This window comes from Hippichthys cyanospilos, chromosome 1, assembly GCF_059441005.1.
Source record: "Hippichthys cyanospilos isolate Australia breed blue-spotted pipefish chromosome 1, RoL_Hcya_1.0, whole genome shotgun sequence".
Lineage (NCBI taxonomy): Eukaryota > Metazoa > Chordata > Actinopteri > Syngnathiformes > Syngnathidae > Hippichthys > Hippichthys cyanospilos.
Genome location: NC_142369.1, coordinates 35,603,037 through 35,615,735, shown reverse-complemented (window position 1 = coordinate 35,615,735; position 12,699 = coordinate 35,603,037). Strand labels below are relative to the sequence as shown.

Below are 12,699 nucleotides of genomic sequence, written 5' to 3'. Positions count from 1 at the left end.
TCCCTATATTTCCCAGCATAGCATTTTTCGTAAATTTATTTGAATTTTTTGCAGTTTCCTGGTTTTCTTTCCATTTATTAAAACCATTGTATATGAAACAATACACTGAATGGAAAAATGAAATACAAAAATAAAGTGGCCAAAAAATGTGGTCTTACATTTTCTTTTCAACTCAACTTTTCCAAGGACCACATTAGGAACCTGTGGGTCTGCTCCACGACCCCGATCCCAGATTATCTGTGGAAAATGACGGGATGGGTCTGTTCTAGAAATGGCTATCCAGTAATAGGACTTCCATGTGATTTGCCCGGAGTGTTGTCGTACCGGTCGTTTAATAAAAATAAATATTTGAAATTTTACATGCTGTCCATATTGTAATATGGCCGCCTTCAAGCCAATTTAAAAATTACCCTTAATTATGACGGTGGCATACTTTTCTGTGTAGTACTTAAAAGTGTTCGATGCTGCAAAACTAATTCTCCAATTCTGTCAACAAGATAGCAATAACAATTGCCCTGTCACCGAGGGGCAGTTGAAAAGATACAGCAAAGAATCGCAGTCGGGCAGGACACCGAACAACATAAAAACCTAAAATAAAACAAAATTAGTACAAGACACGAGCTTGGAATATTTCACATACACATACAAGATACAAACTATAAATTGCACAGTGGTATTATAGACAAATACAGTCAAAAATATTTTTTAAAATCTTGATCCCATGAGATTTGGCTTTGACTGTACAGTAAAACGGAAGCACAAAATGAATGAGGCATCGTCACAGTCGCTCTGCTTTGTCACATCCAATTAGGCTGCAACGTCAACGTAAGAATCAGAGCTGAAGACACTTTCTATGTTTATAGCTCTATGATTTTAGTTCAGACCGCTTTTTTTTCAAACCCTGGGCTGGCAGAGGGGTGGAGGTGCAACAGAAGTCAACAATGGTACCTTTTGGACTGAAATCTCTTGTTGCAGAAAGTAAGAATTGTTTTGTGGTTATTTGTCTGTTATTAGAGCAACGATAATACGAACCATGCAAAAACGTCAATATCATACTTTCAATTGATATATAAATGTTGAAGTGACATTTTCCATTTTGATGTGCGTGTTCACGTTTTTCGAAATGTTTATGTGCCTTAAAATGCTTTAACTGTCGAAATGCGTTTCTGAACAAACTAGATTTTTTAAAACTCATTTTGTTTTCCGTTTAAGTAAAATTATGTGTTCTTTGTGAATTTGAATATCGTTCAGTAATATAAATAAGACTCCTTCACTTTAGATGTTGACAATTTTTAGGGGAGGAATTGTAATTGGAAAAAGATAACTGCATTTATGTCGCTTTAAAAAGAGGTAATCTTCAAAAACCCTATTCATTACTAATGCGGGGCACTTCCATTTATTTAATGTGCATCCATCCATTTTACAACATGTCGTGTTCATGGTTGCGGGGAACTGTCGCTTGCGAAAGTCAAGCTTCAACCTGGGCTGGTCGCCAGTGAGCCACGTTTGATTTAATTGAATTTACATGTTATTTAAAATTTTATTGATGCAAGTACACAAAGTTATAGCATCATTTATTTATAGAATTAAAGTAGTTCAAATATTTTGGGTAAATAGCTACTTTGAAAATGATGTATTTATCATTGTATAAATAAATAAACGAACGTTCCGTGATACATCTATTGCGGATTTTGTTTTGTACAAAGGATGTGTGCATTTATTTCAAAGGCTTAGTGTGTGTCTATCTGGTTTTGAGGGCTGTTGCTTTCCTTTGACGTTGCCAGATAACACCATAGCGCCCTGAAATAGCGATGGTGAGTGTTGTATGGTCTAAGAGGATTTGAAAAAGATTAGAGGCAGGGATTACGTTTACCCTACGTAGAGGACAGACTGGATTGTTAAATCCCAGTGATGTAAAATGGGACACTATTTCTTGCCCATCCCTCCATTTTGAAAAAAAATTGTAAAACATAAACAGTATTCATAATGGGTTTATTTTTCGCTTGTGTGTTATTTGTTTCTTTAAGTTTTTGTTTATTTGTTTATTTAAGTTCGATTGCTGCCTAAATAGTGATTGGTTGAGTGCAATTTAATACATAATAGTACATATTTTGATAAGATGTATGACTTAGATTTTTATGATGGAAAGATACTCTTCTTCAAAGAATATTTAAAAATTCTAGTTACAGAAGCGTAAATATTGCTGGTGCGCGCCCGGTGCAGCGCACAGGGGCCAAGAAGCTCTTGAGGGACCCATATAAGGAAAAAAAGATAAAGTACAGAATTATTTTCTAGATTGAATAGTTTGGAATGGTTTGTTCACGCTGAAGTGGCTGGTCTGTGAGGAGGAAATGATAATTGGCACAGGAGATATCAGATTCTGACGGCATATACTTGTGCAATAATACTGTGCATGGTACAGTATAATGTTGTTAGCATTACAGCTCAAAATTACATCCTGAAATTTTAAAATATTTATGCTAAATAGCCATTTTTTCAACATTCAAAAGTTTTATTTTAAACAAAATGTAGGATTTGTTACAATAACAAACATTTACCATGCTAAATTAAAATAAACCAGTAAATAAAATCAGAACAAACGTTCAAAGAGAAAAACAAGGTTTGCTCCCCAGTAAACATACTGTATACAGTACATTACAAATACAAACACATATACATTAATTCTTCCTGATTGTACACATCCAGTTTCAACTGAAAATATGCAAGTATGAATGTACTACACAAGAATGCAAAAAAAGTGATTTGAAATAAACAACTACCCCCCTACTTGTCACGGGGGTGCACGGCGGGTGTGAACGCCGGCGTGGTTGCGGAGGACCCAAAAGCAGGGGAGCGTCGGGACAGGGGGTTGATGAAATCCATGTTTATTAATACAACGAACGGGAACAAAAAGCGGGAAAAACAGGACGGCAAAAACTAAGGGCGCAGGCAAGCTGGAAAAACGGAAAACAAACACTACGGGCAGGCTGGCAGGAATACACGAAACTGATGGGCGAGACGAGACGGGACTACAAGACGACAATGACCTGACACGACAGAGACAATGATCCGACACGGGCTGTAACAGACACTAGGCTTAAATACATTCACAAACTAATCAAACTAACACATGGCAGCTGGGCAGGGACAACAGGCAAAGGGAGCAGATTGGAGGACACGAGGCGCAGGTAACAGACAGGTGGACTAAATCAAAACTAACGCAGGGAGACGCGACAGGGGCAGAAACCGGAACTATAAACGTAAGCAGAAACAGAACCCCTCAAAATAAACCCACAACCCAACAAACCATGACAGAACCCCCCTCTCAAGGGACGGATCCCAGACGTCCCAAAACAAACCGACAAGCAAACAAAACCGAGGCAGGGTGGGCGGAAGGGGGACCGGAGGAGGGCACAGGAGAAAAACAAAAACAGTCCAAAGGCACCCCTGGTGCCAAACGGGATGCACCCGAGGGGGAAAGTCCAGAGGACGACCCGGTCGCCAGAGCGAGTCAGGCGGGCGACCCGGTCGCCAGACGAAAGGTGCCCTGCGGGGCGAGTCAGGTGGGCGGCCCGGACGCCAGACAAGAGGCGCCCGGCGAGGCGAATCAGGCGGGCGGCCAGGACGCCAGAGCAGATGTGCCCGGCGGGCCGAGTCAGGTGGGCGGCCCGGACGCCAGACAAGAGGCGCCCGGCGAGGCGAATCAGGCGGGCGGCCAGGACGCCAGAGCAGATGTGCCCGGCGGGCCGAGTCAGGTGGGCGACCTGGGCGCCCGATGGCGAACAGCAAGCCACCCCAGGTAGGCTTGTATCCCAGTTGCCCCTGGAGATCGGCAGGCGGGAGCGTCGGCAGGGCGGCGTCAGGCGAGAGCGGAGGCGTCGGCTGGACGCCGTCAGGCGAGAGCGGAGGCGTCGGCTGGACGCAGTCAGGCGAGAGCGGAGGCGTCGGCTGGACGCAGTCAGGCCCGAGCGGAGGCGTCGGCTGGACGCCGTCAGGCCAGAGCGGAGGCGTCGGCTGGACGCCGTCAGGCAGGTGCGGAGGCGTCGGCTGGACGCCGTCAGGCAGGTGCGGAGGCGTCGGCTGGACGCCGTCAGGCAGATGCGGAGGCGTCGGCTGGACGCCGTCAGGCAGGTGCGGAGGCGTCGGCTGGACGCCGTCAGGCAGGTGCGGAGGCGTCGGCTGGACGCCGTCAGGCGAGAGCGGAGGCGTCGGCTGGACGCCGTCAGGCGAGAGCGGAGGCGTCGGCTAGACGCAGTCAGGCGAGAGCGGAGGCGTCGGCTGGACGCAGTCAGGCGAGAGCGGAGGCGTCGGCTGGACGCAGTCAGGCCCGAGCGGAGGCGTTGGCTGGACGCCGTCAGGCCAGAGCGGAGGCGTCGGCTGGACGCCGTCAGGCAGGTGCGGAGGCGTCGGCTGGACGCCGTCAGGCAGGTGCGGAGGCGTCGGCTGGACGCCGTCAGGCTGGTGCGGAGGCGTCGGCTGGACGCCGTCAGGCAGGTGCGGAGGCGTCGTCGGGGTGCCATCAGGGAACAGCCACTGGGTGCAGGCCACAGACACGAGTGAGAGCACGAGACTGACCTGGGACAGGGGCGACCACGGGGGACCGTCTGGCATCTCTGTCGTCTGCGGCAATGGTGGCATGGCTGACAGCCCAGGCGACTGCGGCTGCCGCGCCGAGGCTGGCGGCTCAGGAGGCTGTGGCAGTGGCGCAGAGGCTGGCGGCTCAGGAGGCTGAGGCGCCGTGGCTGGTGGCTCAACAGGCTGAGGCTGCGGCGCCGTGGCTGGCAGCACAGGGAACGGCCGGCTGGACAGAGACAGCCACTGGGGGCTAATCAGAAACGGCGGGGATGCCAGGAGACTGACTTGGGATGACTGAGGCCGACGGGCGACCGGCTTTGGAGTCAGACGGGCGACTGGCTTTGGAGTCAGACGGGCGACTGGCTTTGGAGGCAGACGGGCGACCGGCTTTGGAGGCAGACGGGCGACTGGCTTTGGAGGCAGACGGGCGACTGGCTTTGGAGGCAGACGGGCGACTGGCTTTGGAGGCAGACGGGCGACTGGCTTGGGAGGCAGACGGGCGACTGGCTTGGGAGGCAGACGGGCGACTGGCTTGGGAGGCAGACGGGCGACTGGCTTGGGAGGCAGACGGGCGACTGGCTTGGGAGGCAGACGGGCGACTGGCTTGGGAGGCAGACGGGCGACTGGCTTGGGAGGCAGACGGGCAGGGTTCACAGAGGCTGGGGTCCGGCTCGCAGGGTGCACAGAGGCCGGGGTCCGGCTCGCAGGGTGCACAGAGGCCGGGGTCCAGCTCGCAGGGGTCACAGAGGCCGGGCGCCGGCTCGCAGGGGTCACAGAGGCCGGGCGCCGGCTCGCAGGGGTCACAGAGGCCGGGCGCCGGCTCGCTGGGGTCACAGAGGCCGGGCGCCGGCTCGCTGGGGTCACAGAGGCCGGGCGCCGGCTCGCAGGGGTCACAGAGGCCGGGCGCCGGCTCGCAGGGTTCACAGAGGCCGGGGTCCGGCTCGCAGGGGTCACAGAGGCCGGGCGCCGGCTCGCAGGGGTCACAGAGGCCGGGCGCCGGCTCGCAGGGGTCACAGAGGCCGGGCGCCGGCTCGCTGGGGTCACAGAGGCCGGGCGCCGGCTCGCTGGGGTCACAGAGGCCGGGCGCCGGCTCGCAGGGGTCACAGAGGCCGGGCGCCGGCTCGCAGGGTTCACAGAGGCCGGGGTCCGGCTCGCAGGGGTCACAGAGGCCGGGGTCCGGCTCGCAGGGGTCACCGAGGCCGGGGTCCGGCTCGCAGGGGTCACCGAGGCCGGGGTCCGGCTCGCAGGGGTCACAGAGGCCGGAGTCCGGCTCGCAGGGGTCACAGAGGCCGGGGTCCGGCTCGCAGGGGTCACAGAGGCCGGGGTCCGGCTCGCAGGGGTCACAGAGGCCGGGGTCCGGCTCGCAGGGGTCACAGAGGCCGGGGTCCGGCTCGCAGGGGTCACAGAGGCCGGGGTCCGGCTCGCAGGGGTCACAGAGGCCGGGGTCCGGCTCGCAGGGGTCACGGAGGCCGGGGACCGGCTCGCAGGGTTCGCCGAGGCCGGGGACCGGCTCGCAGGGTTCGCCGAGGCCGGGGACCGGCTCGCAGGGTTCGCAGAGGCCGGGCGCCGGCTCGCTGGGACAGGGGCGGTCTGCCGCCTTGGCGCTGGGACAGGGGCGGTCTGCCGCCTTGGCGCAGGGACAGGGGCGGTCTGCCGCCTTGGCGCAGGGACAGGTAGCCGCCTTGGCGCAGGGACAGGTAGCCGCCTTGGCGCAGGGACAGGTAGCCGCCCTGGCGCAGGGACAGGTAGCCGCCCCCGCGCAGGGACAGGTAGCCGCCCCTGCGCAGGGACAGGTAGCCGCCCCTGCGCAGGGACAGGTAGCCGCCCTGGCGCAGGGACAGGTAGCCGCCTTGGCGCTGGGACAGGGGCGGGTAGCCGCCTTGGCGCTGGAACAGGGGCGGGTGCCGCTTCAGCCCGCCGGCAGGAAGTTTGGGGAACAGAGACCGGTGGTACAGACGCGACAGGAGCTTGGGACAGGGTGCAAGAAGAGGGTGGTACAGGACAGGAGGAAGTAGGCAGGGCGCGGCAAGAGGGGGACACAGAGACAGGAGGGAACGGATCGGAAGGCTGAACAGATGGGTTCTGGTGGTCACTGGGGCGGTGGCCTTTTCGCGGGCCCCTCCACCGGCGGCCACGAAATGCCAACCGGGAGCCCACGAAAAGGTCACGGTCAAATAGGGGCTCTGAATCGGAGTCTTCGGACGAACTGTAAAAGGACTGGCCGGACTGATAGTCAAAATCTGAATCAAAATCATAATCAGAGGTGCACGGGCTCGAATACGGAATATGATAAAAAGTGTTGACGGAAGAGGGACGCGGGTAAACAAAATCAGGACCGGTACTGGAACGAAACGTGACGAAGGGAGGGCAATCCTCGATGTCGGAAAAATTAGACTCTAACGTGTAGTGAGGAGCGCGAGCAGGAGAGGAAGAGTGATCAGGTGGACGGACGGAAGGTGAACTACGCAAATCAGCGAAATCGGAACTACAAAAAACGTGCGGGGACAGAATCGTGTCGTAAGGGAGGTCGGAGGAACACGAGGGAAACGCGGAAGTGACGGACGCGGGGGACAGATCAGAAGCGGGGACAGACGCGGACTCGGAGGGGAGAAACACGGAAGAAAAAACAAGAGGTCTCACACTGGGGGAACGGGGCTGGCCGGCGGGCTGAGAGCGGATGCGGACGGGGCGGCGGCGTCGTGTCCGCCGCCGCGGGCTTCCCGCTGGGTCCTGCGTTGGTCGGATCATTCTGTCACGGGGGTGCACGGCGGGTGTGAACGCCGGCGTGGTTGCGGAGGACCCAAAAGCAGGGGAGCGTCGGGACAGGGGGTTGATGAAATCCATGTTTATTAATACAACGAACGGGAACAAAAAGCGGGAAAAACAGGACGGCAAAAACTAAGGGCGCAGGCAAGCTGGAAAAACGGAAAACAAACACTACGGGCAGGCTGGCAGGAATACACGAAACTGATGGGCGAGACGAGACGGGACTACAAGACGACAATGACCTGACACGACAGAGACAATGATCCGACACGGGCTGTAACAGACACTAGGCTTAAATACATTCACAAACTAATCAAACTAACACATGGCAGCTGGGCAGGGACAACAGGCAAAGGGAGCAGATTGGAGGACACGAGGCGCAGGTAACAGACAGGTGGACTAAATCAAAACTAACGCAGGGAGACGCGACAGGGGCAGAAACCGGAACTATAAACGTAAGCAGAAACAGAACCCCTCAAAATAAACCCACAACCCAACAAACCATGACACTACTACTTTATGTGTAAATTAATAGTACATTGTTTGGAGTCTTTCCATAGAGACGAGCACACACACACACACACACAAACGTATTACACAAATCCACCTGCTCTGTTTCTCTCTCTTGCATGCCCTCTTTCTCTCCCTCTCTCTCTTGGATTTGTGTGAGGGAGGGGACGGGGGGGGGGTTGATTGATTCGGCACCCTCCAGTTTGGGGGACTGCTCGTGCCCTACTTTGAGCAATATCACATAAAACGCTCCTCGAAAGTAGTTTATGATAGTATGTAAGCCAAGTTACCTGCGGCAGTAATGTGATTGGCTGCTGCAGCCAAAAAGGACTCAAATATGATACACAATAAGAGGAGGCTCACTGGACAGTGCAGTTGCCCATAAAGCCAGATTATGTTGGAGGGAAAACAACATACCAATTACCAGTTATGTGCATATGCTTACCACGGCACCAGTCAGTCACAAAGAACCTCGATGAATATATATATATATATATATATATATATATATATATATATATATATATATATATATATATATATATATATATATATTTGTGGATCATGTGATATAACATAGTTAGAGCATTGGATATGTCAATAAGTCATGGCAACAGAATTTGTCTATGCATGCCCAGTTTTTGACATTGGCAGTTTATCACTCAAAACAACACATCACATTGTTTGGACAAAACATGTCTCTGCTTTTGAGGCGTCATAACAAAGCCACTTATGAATATTTGATCATCATCAAAGCAATGAAAACTATTAGCATCTTTATGTATAATATCACCAAGAGGAAACATGACAATCTTAAACAATAAAGGACCAAGTACTGATCCCTGCGGGACACCACATGAAACAGTAAATGATTCAGAGATTGCATTGCCATGAGAGCCACTATGAGTCCTTTCTGAGATGTAAAGTTTGAATCAAGATGGTGCTGACCCCAAGTTACCAGCACATGATTCAAGATGTTCTATAAGGACATTTGTCACTTTTACAAGGGATGTCTCAGTTGAGTGACTGGCCCTAAAACTTGACTGAAGGAGTTCAAATCTACTCTTATAAGCCATGTAATCGCTAAGCTGTTGTGCTACAACTTTCTCGGGAAATTTTTGCTATAAATGGTAGTTGTGACACTGGTCTATAATTAGAGAGATTTTCAGGACCGAGGTGAGGTGTTCTTAAGTAGTGGTTGAATGACAGCGCTCTTAAAAGCTTCTGGTACGATGCAAGATTAGTGCGACAAATTGATAATATTCAAGACAGATGATCCTAAAATTGGAAACAAATCTTTAACAACCTGCAGACAGAATGAAGGTTGTTCAAATCTTTAAAAGGTTCGCCTGGAAGCGGGTCGGGCATGCTTGCAGGATCTCGCTCTTGCTGCATTAACCAGGCGTGTAAGACACTCTAGTGGTACTAAATCAAACTGGGAAAGGGTTATCAAGCTTTTATCTGCCCGAATGTCAAATTTAGTGTCAGCAATCACAGAACCTGAATGGCTATTTGGCACTGCGTCCTTTATTTTGTCCCTTATTAGCTGAATCCTCTAAGTAAAAAATTGCATGAAATCGTGTGGTGAATGGAGGGAGCTATGAGTAGTCTGCTGCTGTTGCTTAGCTTAGCTACCATCACAAATAAATATTTTTTAATGTTGTATTTATTAAGACCAATCATTCAAGAGAAATAAATCATTTTGGCTCATCTAAGAGCTCTTTATGTTTCAGCAGGCTATCGCACTAGGCCTGACAGAAGACCAAGAGTTTGGTTGATAGCCATTTGCACTCAAGTGTCCTTGTTCCTCCTTTAGTCTTATTGGTGCTATGGAGACCCCTTCTCCAGAGGGAGTCGCCACCTTGTCGTGGTGGAGAAGCTTGTGTGTACCTACGATCCCAAGTGCAATGCAGTCGGGAGCTGTGCTCCTGGTAGGGTCACCCATGGCAGTAAGATCGAGGGGCCAGTGCCAGACGAAGCACAGCCCAATAAAGACCTCAGCAGCGGCGCAGGCAGAGGAAGGGCCCAGTTTAGAAGTAGATGCCCACAATGACGGTGAAGTTGGAGGATGGCTGCAAAGACAGGGTCCTCCAACTGTCGTGGTGTCCATGCCGTTGGGCGCTGGTCTCTCGCTGTCAAGGACCGTGTGGTGGCTGTCAGTGCACCAGTCTCCCCATGTTAGAAGTAGTCACACACAGGTGTCCACCTGTAGGGAAAATCTACAACTGCAACCCCCAAACCCCAAGCCCTGTGGAGACTAACAATGCCGACGTGAGCAGGATTGAAAAGTCTAGAAGCTCCCAGTCACAAACTAGCACACAAGCGGTGAGTGAAGCTTGAGTCGCTGGATTCTTGGATTGAGACAGGCGAGTCCTTCGAAACCTTCACCCATGACTGAGCATCCTTATTCAGGAACCAGATTGCTCACCCCAGTAGGGGGAAAGACTAGAAAAGGTGTCCTAAATATTGTCTGTCTCCCTAATTCTACTGGCTGAATTACCGCGTCCAGTGGGATTATCTTCAATGCAGTCGAAAACACAGAAGAATGAATTTCGGAGTCTGCATTTCCGATGTCTGCACCTTGCCAGCCAATGACTCCTGTGACAGGCCAGAGAGAAGAACTGCCTTTGTAGCTAGGGAACTGCGGAGGTTTAACATTGACATTGCATCTTTGTCTGAGACCAGGCTGGCAAAAGAGGGTCAACTGAGGGAGGAAAAAGGAGGATACCCATTTTTCTGGAAAGGCAAGCCTGCTGATGAACTGTTGTATCCGGGATACATGGGTTTGGCTTCGCTATCCGAAACAAACTGGTGGCCCAGTTCATCGATATGCCCCAGGGCATTAGTGATCGCCTAATGACAGTCAGGTTAAAACTGGACAACAGCCAATGGTCACCGCTGTGAGTGCATATGCGTCCACTATGGACTCACAAGATGACATCAAGGAAGCCTTCTACGCCCATCTAGACAATATCCTGTCACGCATCCCCAAAGAAGACAAAATCATTATTCTGGGGGATTTCAATGCCAGAGTTGGTCGGGACCATAGAACGTGGTCTAGCACATTTGGGAAAGAGGGTGTAGGGAACATCAACTCCAATGGGGTTCTCCTCCTGACCAAGTGTGTAGAATACAATCATACTCTCACCAACACTCTTCAGACAGAAAGTCAAGTCATTTATAAAGCACATTTAAAAAGACTAGTCAACCAAAGTACTGTAAAATGAAATAAAGTGCAGATAGAAACATAAAAAACACACGATAAGACAGTCAGGCTAGGACGCAAGTAAGACAGCACTTAAGGGATGTCAGCTATCAAGACAAATTAAAGGCAAGTGAGCATAAGTACGTTTTTAAAAGTGATTTGAAAGCAACAAGGGTCTGAGCAGATCTGGCAGACTATTCCAGAGCCTTGGGCCAGCTGCTGCAAAGGCTCGGTCGCCACAGGTTTTTAGCCTAGTTTTAGACTGAATCAGCAGCTGGTCAGCAGACTGAAGGGCTTGAACAGGGGTATGATAGTACGGGAGTTCAGCCAAGTAAGGGGGGGCAGGCCCTTTAAGGCTTTGAAAGTGATCAGTAGTACAGTCAGCCCCCTGCTTACGAGCATCCTGATTTGCGAACATTCCGCCTTACGAGCGTGGATCAGGGAGAATTTTGTCCTCCGCTTACGAGCAAACCTCTCGTCTTGCGAGCATTCCGTCAAACTAGCCATTGAGTATGTAGAAATGTTCTCGCCTAACTGCGTCAATATATTCAGCAGTTGCGTCATCTACAATCATTAATAGATACTTATGGCGGTAACGTGAACGCTATTGGTCTTACAATCTCACACTGACTGTCTCACTCACGGTGTCTAAATATATTACCATTTAAGTGTAGTGTTTGTACAGCTAAAGGGAAAAACAGCTGACATGAAATTAAATGTGCCGATTGCAGGACAAAGAATTGTCATTGGTTTAAATGTGTGGTTTTTTTTTAATTAATTGTCAATACATTCCAACCGTTTAAAAAAAAGTGCGAATAATTATCAGTCAGTCAAGGAGACGCCAATATGCTATTGGTCGATTAAGGTCACCCGGTCTCACTCACGGAGATGCTATTGGCCGGCGTCACACGTCAATCACAGAAATGCCGATATGCTATTGGCCGAACGCCTTTATCTAGCTTGATGGGACAGGATGGAAGGAAGTAGACAAAATGAGTGAAAAACGGAATGTTTTGAAGACTTTGCAAACTTTATCTGTTAGACATAGCTTCTAAAATTACTAGCAGCGGTAAAGGAAGAAATAAGAGGATGATGTTTTAGTATCTCCGTGATTTGCACCATGACTGAAAGAGTTACTGTAACACTGTAAGACCAATAGCCTATATGCGTTGCCGTATTAACTCAAGAGGTTAATCTCTGCACCCTATTATGGGTGATGATACAGCGCCATATAATGGTTGCTAGACAAGATTGCATGTCAGGTTAGTCGGCGATCTCCCGATATGCATTGGGACAGCGTCATCGTTGCAATTTTGTGAGTTGTAACCAAAGGTGAACTGACGCTCGAACAAGCCATAAGTGTGCTGCCTAGTAAATGCAACACACACAACCACCTCTCCGCTTCCACCGTGCTCAATTCACGTCGGGAAAAACAGTTGACATGAAATTAAGTGTGCCGATTGCAGGACAAAAAAATCGTCACAGATTTAAATGTGTTTTAATCAATAAGATGTCAATACATTCCAACCGTTTAAAAAAAAAGTGCAAATAATTATCAGTCAGTCAAGGAGACGCCAATATGCTATTGGTCGATTAAGGTCACCCGGTCTCACTCACGGAGATGCTATTGGCCGGTGTCACAC

The 12,699-nt window shown here is 50.6% G+C and overlaps 2 protein-coding genes across 3 annotated transcripts in view; both read left to right on the top strand.

The window, feature by feature from the left end:
- Positions 1 to 812: 812 nt before the first annotated feature.
- The window catches only part of stxbp1b (syntaxin binding protein 1b), a 64,427-nt gene continuing 52,540 nt past the window's right edge, over positions 813 to 12,699 (top strand). Inside the window, exon 1 of one of the 2 annotated variants that reach the window (XM_088428440.1) lies at positions 813 to 978. In XM_088428440.1, the coding sequence (XP_088284566.1) occupies positions 942 to 978 (37 nt within the window). In that variant the 5' untranslated portion in view covers positions 813 to 941. The remainder of the gene's footprint in view (positions 979 to 12,699) is intronic. The other variant, XM_088428363.1, reaches the window with a different exon arrangement.
- On the top strand, positions 4,857 to 8,007 carry LOC148430230 (uncharacterized). Its single transcript, XM_088431709.1, has 2 exons — positions 4,857 to 6,248; positions 6,417 to 8,007. Exons 1-2 carry the CDS (start codon positions 4,866 to 4,868, stop codon positions 6,588 to 6,590), a joined length of 1,557 nt encoding a protein of 518 aa, XP_088287835.1. The 5' UTR covers positions 4,857 to 4,865; the 3' UTR covers positions 6,591 to 8,007.

Coding starts and splice junctions, on each gene's coding strand:
- LOC148430230 (XM_088431709.1), top strand. CDS start 4,866: ATGACTGAGGCCGACGGGCGACCGGCTTTGGAGTCAGACGGGCGACTG. Junction 6,249..6,416: donor CCGCCTTGGCGCAGGGACAG/GTAGCCGCCTTG, acceptor GCGCAGGGACAG/GTAGCCGCCTTGGCGCTGGG.